The sequence below is a fragment of the Colias philodice genome, chromosome 22 (assembly GCF_061535455.1).
Source record: "Colias philodice isolate Cphi_HAF_F1 chromosome 22, ilColPhil1 Martin Lab GWU primary, whole genome shotgun sequence".
NCBI classification, from domain to species: domain Eukaryota; kingdom Metazoa; phylum Arthropoda; class Insecta; order Lepidoptera; family Pieridae; genus Colias; species Colias philodice.
In genome coordinates, this window is record NC_143107.1 from 6,174,646 (window position 1) to 6,189,457 (window position 14,812).

Genomic DNA, 14,812 nt, shown 5'->3' on the forward strand with positions numbered 1-14,812 from the left:
CCATCCTCGTACTTCAAGGAATATAATAAAAAAAGAATTATTGAAATCGGTTCAGCCGTTCTCGAGTTATGCGCTTACCAACACATTTTGCGATTCATTTTTATATTATAGAAGATAAGCATTGAATACTATTTTCATACTTATATGATAAGAATTATAATCATCCAGCATTTCCTTGATCACAGGTTGTCTGGTAGAAATCACTTGTTAGTGATTAGACCGCCTATTGTACAATAATCCTATTTGCTGTTATTCTTTTTGTATTGTTTTACTTGGTGTACAATAAAGAGTTAATTATTATTATTAATATATATTCCTAAACACGAAACATAACAGTCAGCGCCATCTAGTCGCAAAATAAGGAGATAACTAATTGTTATATGAACGTTGTAGCCAATTTTATAATCAAAAAGCCCCAAGAAAAGCCAAGTTCTATGTAGAGATATTCCTAGAAAAGTAGAAACTGATAGAATTATTAGGTAATAAATAAGCTTTAATGAGCACTAAGTCTAGATTTCATGTTACAAGCTAATAGTTCGTTAATTAGACGTTTCTTTCTCTCATTCGATTTTAGGTAAGATATATTTAGTTTTCAGTTCATTATTATTTACATGAGTATTAGGTATTTACTTTTATATATATCATACAATATAATTATCTATATAAGTATGTATTTAAAATTATATATGTATGTTTATCAGCCATCTGGTTTCCATAACACAAGCGAAAGCTTAGTATGGGATCAGATCGTGCCGTGTGTGAAAATTGTCCTAAAATATTTATTTATTGAAATATTTATTTAATATGCATTATCACAATTCCTGTACATCGTGATCAAGTCACACGTAAAAATATAGTTCCTTAAAAACTGAGGTTCAAATTAACTTTTAACTGTTGACAAAGCATTTCTAAACTCTTTTAAAATAAATGTAAATATCGTCACTTTAACAAAGAATCATACGTACAAATAATGTTTTATCCTATAATATATCATAATAATTAAATTAAATATTAAAGAATACTGAACTGTATTCGTTAAATTTTATACAAATTATCTATATTAAACAATCGATGAGTTATCTATTTCACTTCGAACAAAATAATCGTAAAAAACGAGTCTATAGTAAAAAACCATTCGTACATGTATTGTTCAAACAATCATTAATCGAAACAACAATAATTCTCTTCGCTGGAAGTGTTAGCCATCCGTCTAATCCGTTCCTAATTTATACATTACGCAATGCGTATATCACTTGGTGTAAAATTAACTGAACTCTGAATATGTCAGAGTTCTATATCTCTTCTGTTTCAGACACTAGTCTCTCACAACGTTAAACTATGTATTATCTGTATTTTCAAACGACTTAAAAAGGAGGAGGTTCTCATTTCGACTGTATTTTTTGGGTTTTTGTCTCAGAAATTTCGAACTTTCGATTTACAGATATCTGGATAATATAACATCTGTAAATCTTTGTAGTACATTTCATGCAAATAAATAATTTAAATTTGAATTGAATTTGACTGAGTGAACCGATTTTAATAATTTTATGCCTGCATGCCCATATTTTATTATATCTACAACGGTATAGTATAAAGTTATAGTAATTAACAAAAGAATTATGCTATAGAACTCAATAGTTTTCTATTGGTATTTCTACCAGCGTAAATATTAGTGTAAATAATAATATTTAGGCTATTTATACATACTTGTTTCTTATTTTTGTTTAGGTAATTGTAATTAATCTCTACAACAGCTCAACCTTGGCTCTACCGAATCTCAAGGGTCTTATTTTTTGTTCTAGTATTCTTATAGCTTCTTTAATATCTAACAAAGACATCAACAATCAATATACATAATAAGATAATTATTAAAGGAAGGTATTTCTAGATTTAGCTTCTGAAATAAGCACTTATTATTCACCAGATCTAGAAACCAAATAAATCATGAATTTACACCAATCAACGCACCAAACCGCTTGGTGTGAAGTATTTCATACAAAGGTTCGTTAAATGAACAAGACTTTTTGGAAGTTCATTCACTTTGCAGAATGGGGAAGGAAACTTGTGTGAAAGTTCTTCATTTTTGCAGTCGAAAGTTAGAGCATTAGCATACATGTTCATATGGATGGAAATAAAACTTTTCAAAGTCGTTTTTCCCTTTACGAAGTCTATTTTTATGTTTCTAATATAAGGGCAAGTTAGTATGTGTAATGTAAGAAAATATTATATACTGTAGCTTTCTGCCCGCAGCTTCGTACGCATTTCAAAGAAATAAGATGTTTTACTGTGATCTGCCTATCTAGCCTCCTAACTATCTCCAGACACAAAAATAATGTTATAAAATAGCTCCATCGCTACGTGAAAGAAAGAAAAACAAATACACTTCCGTGTTTATAATATTTGTAAGGATGTATTTGCATTTCATTTGCAATGTGGTCCGTCATAAAAAGAAAGTTTTGTTTTCCATTGTAAGCGTTGATTCATTTCACATCAGTTGCATTTTCTATTTGTCTTACATCCTCAAAACCTCAAACATAAATAACTAGCTATGCATCCTGGCTTCGCCTGTGTTACATAGTCAATCAACTCAGACACCTTCGTAAGCTCATGCACAACACTGCTGAAAATCATCACATGATCAAATGAATAGGTTACGATTCTTTATAGGACATACAGACGAACATTCATGTTATATATGTTTATTGATAGATAGGTAAGATAGATAGGATAGAAAGATATTGTATTCTAGCCTACCGAGCTTTGTTTACTATGCATATATTTAAGCCAATATTAATAATTTATTCAGAAAAGACAGCACCAACAAGGCAATAGGTTGGTTTGACCAAAAATGGCGTCGTCAATTTTTAACCAACATCCCAAAACTCTCAATTCGTAGCGTGTGTTTTTTCTCATTTTTATCTTGATAAATACGCGCTACCGTTGGGAAAGATTCGAGGCGTATTTCCATGCACAAAAACTACGAATTTTTTGCAGCCACGATTGAAGCTTCGATTAAATATACGATAAAAACCGCCGACGTTAAGGATTTTTATACCTATATGAGGCAATTTATAATAATATCTCTATAAAAATAAGTTTATAAGATATAGATATTGATTATTGCCTAAACATGACAAAAAACAGTGAAATCGTTAAGAACCATTGTTATACCTATGTATTATTACAAATATTTATTATCGAATCCGCTTATTGTTTTGAATATTATGTTTTAAAGGTTTAAATAAAGATATTATTCATATAATGTTTTTTCATTAAATCACTTGTTAGTTTCACAAAGAAAGTGAACATAAAAATGATAATTTAATTTTCTTAAAAACAGCTTTCTTTGTTCATTCAACCGTGCAGTATCATACATGGTTGGATCTAATACACCTTTTAAGCTAAAAATACATGTTATTGAGGTATCTAAGTTATGTGTTATAACAAAGGAATGTCTTTCTTGCTAAGATTATTAATTATTAATGGTATATTACAATTCAGATTTACGTGGTTAAATGCTATGGTGTTTTAAATCTTGCGTAAAATCCTTACGTAGTACATACACAGTACATATTAATTTAAATTTTATTGATTATTTTTAATAAAATATAATCAAAATGTTTTTGTTACAATACTAACGCATGAATTAGTTTATAGTTTTTAGAAATCTATAATTTTAGAGAGCAACTTAAAATATACTCTAAATGAATCTTAAGAAATTCACTACAATATATTATTTGCTCTTTAAAAAATATATGAAATCAATACGTAGGTATGTTTAAAAAAACTGAGTATTAAAGAATATTGTTTGTATCAATTTTATGAAGTCCGAAATAAATTTGCCTAACGACGGTACAATATCAAAAGGGATCTTCTTTTGCATAAAATGGTAATGAGTTCTAATCTCTTTTTAATACTATTTTGAATGTAAATAATATTTCTTGAATACACTGGAAACATAAAAAGAATTATTATTGAATTAAAATGGTAAAACACATCAATTTTAGTACCGCTCCTATATTTTTTAGAATAAGAAGAAAATATATGACGCAAATGTATGTTTTAAATACTGCTGTTTTAAACAAGGTATATTAATATTATACGATTTAAATTATTCCAATTAAAATTATCAGTATTATATTATTCCCAATTCACATATTATAACTATTTGGTTATATGAATATTTCATTTAGTATACAAAAATATCCACTGAGTTTTTTATTCAGTTTTCGCAACATTTCCATTAAAACTTCAAAGATCTACAACAAGTTAAAGAATAATACAGAACAAAAATAGGTACTCACATTAATTCGTAGCAAAACAAAACTCAACAAAACCCACTTCACAGAGAACTTTCACTTTGCAAGTTAAACTTTTCAACATTCAACACTTAAAATTCTGAACACAACACTTCGCGTAATTTCGAGAATCGTGATTCTCGTAGCAAACCGCCGGCGACGCTACGTGGTGCTACGACCGTAGAGCATCTACGACTGTGCGTAGCGGCACACAGCGCCCCCTATCGGAGCTCCTTAGAAGCTGCTTACAATGCGCAATCTTCTTTAAAGTTATTTAAGGACAATTGCCTGAATAAAGGGCAGCCGTAAACTTTTGCGTTAAGGTTTATGAGGGGTTTAAAGGTAAAAAGTAAATCTGACAAAATATATTGTGAGCAACTTTTTTGTGACTTGTTCAAACTAGTGGGTGGTAAAATTTCGTGTAAGCTCGAAAGTTTGCAGAATAAATAATGGTTTTGTCGGCATTGGATTTTGATGAATGTTTGCTCTGTAAACAGGGACCGTGTAATTTGTCATTCATCTCTGTAGATCATACATAAGTTTATATTATATGTGTAACGATAAGATAATAAAAGATATTAATAACATATTAGATATCAAAAAATATTGTGCTTTAAAATGTCCGTTTTGCATTATTTAAGTACCTATTATACTCACCACACTAATATACTCTTTACTCTAAAAAAATGTCTTAAAGTAACTAAAGCATATTATATAGTACTATATATTTTAAAAAGTACACTTTTCTATGCGAAAAGTCTTCCAGTGTAATTATTTGCTGAGAAGTCAGCGATTTATTATGTTATTGCATTCCTTCACAAGCATGTAAATGTCAGCCAAGTGTGACCGAGTTGATTATTCCGAGCCATTAAACTATGATAATGGAGGAATTAGGAGTCTGTGAGTGAGTGGGCAGCATTACTCTATCGATGGAACGCTTGAATTCTACAATTCTACATTCTATCCTGCATATTGAAAGAAGTAAATTATTACCACATTGTGTATGTGGTACATTTATTATGCTTTATTAGAATATAGCAGCATAATTTTTTTAATACATAAATTACTGTGTGAGCTACCTATGATATTTTGAAAAAAATTAAGAAAATAAAATGTTTGTGTATTGCGTCGTCACGTTAGGGAAAAGGACGTGCGTTGTAATCCCGCATCTCTACTACACCTTTACTTTATTTTTCAAATACATATTTATAAATTATTGCTACTAATCCCATAAAAACAAAAACCTCTCACGGTTAATTTATAAGCAACTAGGTTTCCGCCCGCGGCTTTGCCGGCGCAGTCAAAGAAAAACCTACATATTGAGATTTCCGGGATTGCGTCATTTTACCGGAATAAAAAGTAGCCTATGTCCTTTCTCGGGTATCAAAATATCTCTATACCAAATTTCATGAAAATTGGTTCAGTAGTTTAGGCGTGATTGGGTAACAAACAGACAGAGTTACTTTCGCATTTAAAATATTAGTATGGATATTGCTTCAAGTACAAGAATCAAGAAAACACTACAGTTATTTAAAATAATTAATATTCACCGTAATTTATACCAGTAACCTAATTAAATAATTAACCGTTCCAATAATCAAATAACTAATTAAATGAAATTGTGAAATCAGTGAAGTAATAGCATAAATAAGATTATAACACGCCTCAGAGAGCACGTAAAGCGGTATTTTGTCTGATCTCTTCTTTTATATCTAGGACTACTATCAGGAGCGGTCGGAAGGGGGGGATAAGTTCTTTACCTTTAAATGTATAAATTAATTAATTGTATATCCTATATTATATTTTTTATAATTATATTCGCCAATAAAGTAAAAGACTTCCATTTTAACTCGCTTTTATTAGTTTCAACTCTATGTAACGGACTCCTTTTGACCCTTTAAATGGACACATTTAATTCTAACTTTGTACACTTATCAAGGATCAATGACAATACAATAATTTTATGAGTTGAAGCGTGTTTTAACTATAATTATTGTCATTGTATGAGTTGAAGCGTGTTTTAACTATAATAGTCATTATTGTATGCAATAAATTGTGTACTGTGCAATAAAGTCTAATTTACCGATTCAACGTATTTTTGATGACCTAACGTATTTTTGAACCTGGTGGTATTTTTATTTATGTAAATTTTTCCATTGCGCGTACTTATTTCCTGCGCAGTTGGCTAGTTCCTATGAAATTTACGAGTAACTTCCATTACCCTACTTCAGTCTGGAGTATTATTATATTTAACATATGCTAAAATTGTTTATAAGCTCCTCTGTTCGGAATGGCTTTCCTAAAAAGTAAGAAAATAATTAAAAAAAGGACGGGTTGCACTCCGGAAGTGCCGGCAGAAGTGAAAACTTGATTATTAACGTTCAGCATGTTTGATATTTGGAATGGTATCCGTCTTACGCATGGAATACAAGGGCTAAAAAAAAAGCCGTCTTACGCTTTTTCGATCAGGCCACGTGTCCTGACGCGAGTTTAAGATTTTATACCCAACGCCGCTAAAGAAGTTTTCACTTCAAAAACTTCGTTAACAAATCTATCGAATTATTAAAAAGTTAGAAGAGGCAAATTCAAATATTCACGTTTATTTTTACTAAAGCACCATTAGAAAATTAGCTATATTATGTTACAAATTAAATTTATATTCATTATCTCTCACAATAAACGCTCAATGAAGCGGCTAATTAAACTGAACTGCACATACTAAACCGTTATTTGTTAAGTTAAATTTGAACATTAAAACTCATTGCTCTTAACACCCTAATTACAGTCTTCAAACTCCTTTTGTATTCATTTTGTAAACAAAGCAGATGTCGTGCTGATAATGATTGTAAGAAAATTCATTTAAAATAATGTTCCTTATTTCGAGATAGACTTGTAACGGCTTCGAATAAAACTTTATGAACTGAGTTACGCTTTGGCTTGTGGTACGTAGTGCTACGACTGTAGAGCAGCTACGACTGTGCGTAGCATGTGCGTAGCTTTTGGGGGAAGTTAATAATAACTTGACTTGCTATAAAGCAAGCTACTAGTTATTGTTCTGTGGTTATAGGTAGAGTGGACTTAAGCCCATAGAAGATAAGCTACATATTCAGACTTCATATAACATTTTGATATCTTTGAAATTACTTCACCGGTTTTATTGTAACTTTGACTGTTCCCTAAGATAAAGTAAATATCAACTAATATACTATTATATTCAAACAATAAACATAAGCTATATTATGAAGTATACTTAATAAATGGTTAGAATGGTTTAAATAAAAATATAAACAAATATACTGCGCTAGGGAATCATGTAAATTTACAATTGTTGTGCTTCAGATAGACAGATGAGAGAATAATTTTCGCATTCATAAAACTGAATGGTTGGTTGTTGAATTGATGAATTCTACTTTAATATAGCCACATTTTAGTATTCAATATTTTTCAGCGTACCACCAGTAGAATATTTAAATATTCATATGTAAATTCAAGATTTTTATAATATAAATACATATTTTAATACAGTAATCCATACTAATATTATAAATGCGAAAGTAACTCTGTCTGTCTGTCTGTTACTCAATCACGCCTTAACTACTGAACCAATTTGCATGAAATTTGGTATATAGATATTTTGATACCCGAGAAAGGACATAGGCCACTTTTTATTGCGAAATATGTACCACGGGCGAAGCCGGGGCGGACCGCTAGTATCATAATAATTAAAAAGCGTTCTTTGTAGAAGTATATACGGCACATTTTACAAAGCTAATATTAATATTTGTTTGACGATCTGGTTGTTTATTATCAACAAATCCCCGAGGACTGGGCTGATTTCACAAAGACTTTAACGACAGAATATTATATACAGTTATTTGTAAGTTACTTCTTATATCAGCTAATCCCAGAATGTAGGTACTACTGACTGACTTTTTAAGGACTTTCAATGGCAAAGTTGATATCGTAAAAAGTAATTATGGCTATATTTTTGGAAATAATTAGAATTGTCGAATAAAATTTAATATTTAAGTATAGCTTGTAAACGCTCTAGTAGTTCGAGCTGCCGTTTGGTCACTTTTTTTATTTAATTTAGCCTATGTTATTCAGATTAAGCGGTGTAAAAATTTTGCACTTCCGGTAATTAAAGCCAATTCAATGCAAATAAACAATCAAAACTATTTTCTTTATAATATGAGTATCCTTACTAGTTTATGACATGATTTTTGTATCAGCCCCCCTAGACAAGTGGCTTTCTATTAGCGTAAAGTTGAATAGAATAGATTATGAATGTATGAGATTGACGTAATCAATCGTCGCCGTCGTCGTAATCAAACGTCAATCTCATACATTCATAAACTATTCTATTCAACTTTACGCTAATAGAAAGCCACATGTCTGGGGGGGCTGGAGATAGTTAACGAGGCTAGATAACCTAGGCTACTTTTTACCGCAGTTGACCATTTCATTCCTATAGGAATTTTCCTTTGACTGCGCGGTTAAAGCTACAGACAAAAAGCTAGTAGTTAATACAATAGTTAAACCACATCTGATTACGCTCACAACAAGAAATAATGTCACTAAGCATGCGATAATACATTGTTAATAGAGGTATATTTCCTATTTCTTGGTGTAAAACACTGTATCGCTTCTCGATTCCCAACTGGACGCTTTCAGAGTTTTATGTACTTAGTGTTCATGCCTCTGATACTTTTATACACGCTTGTGAGACAGGGCCAGATTTACGGATTAAAAAGGGTTCAGGTCTCAGGAGTCCTGAATCAGGACCATGTCCCGTAGTGGTGGTTTAGACAATTATATTAATGCAAACAAATACACCATGATCTATACCTACCTACTAAGGATATAATATTATTATGTTAGGTACCTATATATAGAAAAGGAATTTACGTTTTTAACAGCATTTTTCATGCACTACGTACCGATTAAGCTATGTATAGAAAGCTGAAATTTTAAAGCTTGAATTTACTATTATCTTTTCAAATATACATTTTATTAAAATGTTTCAATTTAATTTAGTAAGTCGTTTACATTGTGTTGATAATGCATTTAACATTACGCAAAGTAAGGGCCAGCTAATAATTTACCTAGCCTTCCTATCGTAAAAGCTGGCCCTGTGTTTAGATTGAAAAAGAAAGCTAGAACTCACGGGATAATATAAATTTACTGAGAATGAGATTTGATCATATATCGAGCCATTCGGGAAATTCAAAACACTATTCGATCGCTGTAAGAAAATAAACGGGCTGCCAATTCCGATTTCCTCTTTATTAACTAATAAAAATATCACAGAAAAAGAAAAAAAGCAGAAAAACATTTGTGGGTTTTTTTTTCCTACCTAAAATACCTATAACCTCGACAGCAACATCAGCATCATGCCAAGGAAACAACATAGTTAAAAAATGGCGGTTTGACAGTTACTTACGAGTTAATTTTTTTTTTTCGAAAAACACTGCAAGGAATTAAATGAATGAATTAATGAATGTAAGCTTTATTGTACACACCAAAATAATGAAATAACATTAAGTAAAATATACATAAATTGCACAATAGGCGAATTAATTACATTTTAAATAATGTATTTGCTATTGCTTTCAGGATCGCAATTAAATCGACTGTATCCGGCCTCTTATTTTTAAAACGGTTTTAATTAAAGTCTTTACTTAGCCTATACTCAGATAAAATCTTATATTACAAATTCTCTTAGAACTTCCTTTTATTATCTGCAAAAGCATAATATTTCAACCAATTTTAATCCATTTAAAGATTTAATTACCAGTCGTAGTTAGAATTATTTGAAAGGGCTTTCGTTTTAAATAATATTATATGTTTATTATACAAACCTTCTCATATTTACATCGTTTCAGAGAATATAAATTACAGAAATAGCGTATATTTTGTTATAGGTATAAATGAAATAAGTAACATACAGTAGGTAATTATACAATAAAGCCTCGTTAATTTTCAATGCCCTTTGCAATAAATTAATGCTATGAAATAAAACCACTAATTTATTTGATAACTTATAGGTAAGTTATTTAAACGTATTGTATCGATAGTGCTCACCTGTATGAAGTGCTCACCAGAATGTACCTGATGATTAAATTATATTTTTTTTAATACATGAGGAAATTTAATAGCATAGCATAGCAAGTACCTACTATCAAGCGGTAATTTCCAAACGCGCTTTCCAAAAAATTAGAGCTTTTTAACCAGTTTTTTTTTTCTTTTTTTCTCCTGAAACCAATTTTAAAAATAAGTATAAATCTAAATCGTAATAAAATTAACAACTGTAATGTGCTCCTTCGTTACTAGCTATTTATAACATCTTTTAATGTCTATTTATATTACCACGAATCGAATGAATTTAATTTAATCTCATTTTGTACTTGGATATTTTGGGCTGGAATTATAATTACTTCATCCAAGATTTCGAGCCTCGTCCCTAGATTATCTGTGCTCTTTGTATTATCTGTTTAATTGCGCGGGAACTTTCTGTGGTCTTACCTAATAATACCTAGTACTTATTTCGATACAACAATCACTTATTTAACATTAAAATACAGTTTAATAATAATTTTGATTACATTCTACAAGGACAACATAAATATTATTAGGTAAGGAATATTATTTGGTAGAATAGAGACTTACGTCACAGTATTACATAGGAAATAATTTTGATATACTGTGCCATTACTGTGCTTACGTCTACTATTAATAAGTATTGTGTGCCCATAGTTTTATCTGCGAATGGAACCGCGGAAAAGACTAGTATACCGTAGGTATACCGTAGGTACAATAGTACGCGTTGCTCCACTTATTTATTCTGTGGTATTTCAATAAAACTGCCAATGAATTATCGACGCAATGGCACACATTAAATAACAATCGGTTTAATATACCTATAACCAGTGATTATTTTAACTTTATGGGACATTAAGCTTATTGAATGCACTTAATGAATGAATTCTATAGATTTAAACACAATGTCGTTTAAAGCGACGACATGAGGTAAATTCGAATTGGTAGATAATTTTCAATAGCTTTTATTGTATAAAACTAGCTGTGCCCCGCGCTTTTACCCGCATTGATCCGCTCCTGTTGCATGATGATATATTAATTATAGATTTATAGCCCATAGCCTTCCGCGTTAAATGACTATCTAACACCGAATTTTCCAAATCAGGCCAGTAGATACCAGTAGTTCCGGAGATTAGTGAATTCAAACAAACAAACAAACTCTTCAGCTTTATAATAAGCATAGATTTTATCCTGTACTTAACTATTTTAGAGTGTAAACCAATGATACTTTTCTGCTTTTAACAAGCTTTTAGTTGAGAGCTTCTTTGACCAATCCTGATGAAGGCTTCGCTCAATCGCTTTCATATATTTTAATAATTTCATATTATTACCTAAATTGAAATTATTAAAATATTAATTCGAACAAAACTAGAACCGCCCGTTGCTAACCAGTTGCATAATATCCTTCTCTGTACTCAGTATTTCTAATTAGCCGTCGACCACCATATTATAAAGGTGAACGCACACTTATTCGATCAGAATGCATCAAACGAAAATTAAGTTTAGAATAATATTAGAATAAACTTAAGAATACTTTACATTAAATGCGCACGGTATAGACGACAGCAGCTATAGACGAAGCTAATATAAGCAATATAAGCATTGAGTTGATTACCATCTGTCCTGCCATGTTGCCTGGAAGAGATCACAACTAAGATGACAACGCCGCCAAAAATAGTTTCTGGCTTTTTTTTGTATATTTTAGAACCTATGACCGTTAATTTGTATTAGAATACATAAATAAATAATTAAGCATATTGAAAAAGGTCGGTTGTTTCCTTCGCTGCGGATACGAGGCCTTGATTTCGGTTCGTTCGAAAAGTTCGTCAGATAAGTGTACGTTAACCTTAAACTGTGGTATAACCCGGCTCACTGACTGACGCTAATGACGTCATGAATTGACATTAAAACAATAAACAGAAATCAGAATACAATAGTGTCGATTGATGACGTAATTAACTCTTGTTAGTATTCTGCACAGTATTCTGTTATCGGTTACCATCTCGCTCCATTTTCGTTCTAATAATAATTTCTAAAGATCGATTTCAATTTTATTCTACTGTTTCCCGTTTCCTCCATTTTAGAAGCTTATGCTTTTATTATTACAAGTTCAATATTAGTATGTACTTAATTGTAAAAAAAGTAACTACTTAATAACAAATAATTTTCATGTTTTGAATTCTTAACACACCCTATTATTATTCTGTGGTAACATGGTAGAGATTGCTTTAAGCAATAAGGCCGCCAGGCGCCAATTTTACACTTTCCATATTCATGTTCTCCATGTTAAATTATATAATTATGTTTTTTATTACTGGTATTGTACAATAAAGTGTCATAAATAAATTAACAAATATATGGTAAAATAGAAAAAAAATGCAGGATTTTTGGCGCCAATTTTAACTTACAAAGCACATTGTTGAGTTTAGTTTCTTTTTTCATCACATACTGAAAGCCTTGGCTTCATGTATCATGAACATTTATCCAACAATGAAATAATTATTGAAATTGGTCTCATACATTCCTGATAGGTATATTGATGATCTTTAGCTGTTTTTTGTGAGTATAGACACAGATGATATTATAATCCATACTAATATTATAAATGCGAAAGTAACTCTGTCTGTCTGTCTGTTACTCAATCACGCCTTAACTACTGAACCAATTTGCATGAAATTTGGTATAGAGATAATTTGATACCCGAGAAAGGATATAGGATAGGTTTTATCCCGGAAATCCTACGGGAAAGGGTTTTTCTCTGAAAACGCGGGCGAAGCCGCGGGCGGAAAGCTAGTACTAAATAATAGATGAATATATTTTTATGAAACAAACATTCAGGTTTTAAAATCAAAGAAAAAGAAACAATATGAAAATTCTAAATTATGATTTATTTCTTATTCATTATCACACTGATTACAAATAACAACAACAGTTTTATCAATCTTTGTGCACAATCTTCGCTTACAGCAAAAGAAATGAAACACCCCATGACAATAAAAGCATTTATATGTTTTATGCAGTGGTTTTTTACAAAACATACAAGTTAAAACCTCACTTATTTTACTATCTGTTTCTATGTATAACGGTGTCTTTAATTTCATATGAACATTACGATTAAATAACGCAAAATATGCGGTTTCTTTTGAATTATTAGTAATGATTTTACTCCTAACACAAACAGGTTTCGTCTTTAGATTCAATTTCCATTGCAGTTCAACTAGTTTAAACGTGAAATTACTGGATTGGGTATTAGCTAGCCAATTTTCCACTGAATCATTAACTATTTTCTCTAAAGGCGTTAACTTTTTTAGTTTCTTCTGCTCAACGTTCAATGCACAATGTGGTATTAATTCTCTAAGTGTGTCAATGTTACTCTGAAAGAATTGTATATCATTGACCTCTATACAATCTGGTATACCAAAATCCATAAATATTCTGAATAGCTCATATGCAATAAACTTTTTATTTTTAATTTTCCGTAACAGAACATAATTTGTCAAATAGTCCATATATATAATGCCTCTTAAATCTCTTCCTGTACCAGATTTTGAGATAATATTGAGTTGGACAACATGATGATTTAATCTTGACAGATTTTTTGTATTCAAACAGTATTTTAGAATCAAACAAACATTGCATACACTTGTAAATAACTGCACCCATTCCATTATTATATAATACCTTCGTTTTAATATATCAAATACAGTATGTATCTTCTGATGGCCCAAGGCTAAATGCACTTCAGCTATAACATCAAATAATTCAGAGAATGTCAGGACCTCAGCAATATGCTCTTTTGGGGTTTGCCTTTTCACTATAAGCCGGTCTACATCGCCTTGATGTATAACTTCATATTTATCCGATATATCTTCGTCATCTTTTATATCTGATATTAATTTTTTCATTTGTTTGTTCGTGAGTGGCCTCTCTACTTCAGGCCCATATAATATACTGGCAATGAACCTCTTTTTTACCAAGTGGTATTTGAATGGATCGCTGCGTTTGTTCCTAATTCCAGCCAATTTTGCTTGTTTAATGAGAGACATTTTTTATTGATGATTAATTACTTGTACTGAAAATCTATTATATGAATAGTAAACTCGCGAAAAAATGATTTTTCTATGTAGATTCACTCCTCGTCCGTGCAGGTAAAGTATTATCTTGCCAAAATTTCTTCCCGGATATAATTTATATACGCACAAAGCCCTACAGCAGGTATTTCTGCACACAAAATTAATAATTAAAAAAGCTAAGTATATTAATTGTTATTTGTTTTGAAAAAAATCGAAATGAAACTTGAAGTCAGTGTTACCAACTCTCAAAAATATTTATCCCTAAGTTTGTGTCAAAACTCCAAAACCCCTTAAAACGCCTAAATTATTCAGTTGTCCCCCTAAAAAAATATACAAAATACA

At 30.8% G+C, this 14,812-nt stretch overlaps 1 protein-coding gene across 1 annotated transcript; it reads right to left on the reverse strand.

The window, feature by feature from the left end:
* Positions 1-13,266: 13,266 nt before the first annotated feature.
* LOC149478483 (KRAB domain-containing protein 2-like) lies at positions 13,267-14,705 on the reverse strand. The gene has a single exon (XM_089709452.1). The coding sequence runs from the start codon at positions 14,441-14,443 to the stop codon at positions 13,292-13,294; it is 1,152 nt and encodes a 383-aa protein (XP_089565578.1). The 5' UTR covers positions 14,444-14,705; the 3' UTR covers positions 13,267-13,291.
* Positions 14,706-14,812: the final 107 nt, after the last annotated feature.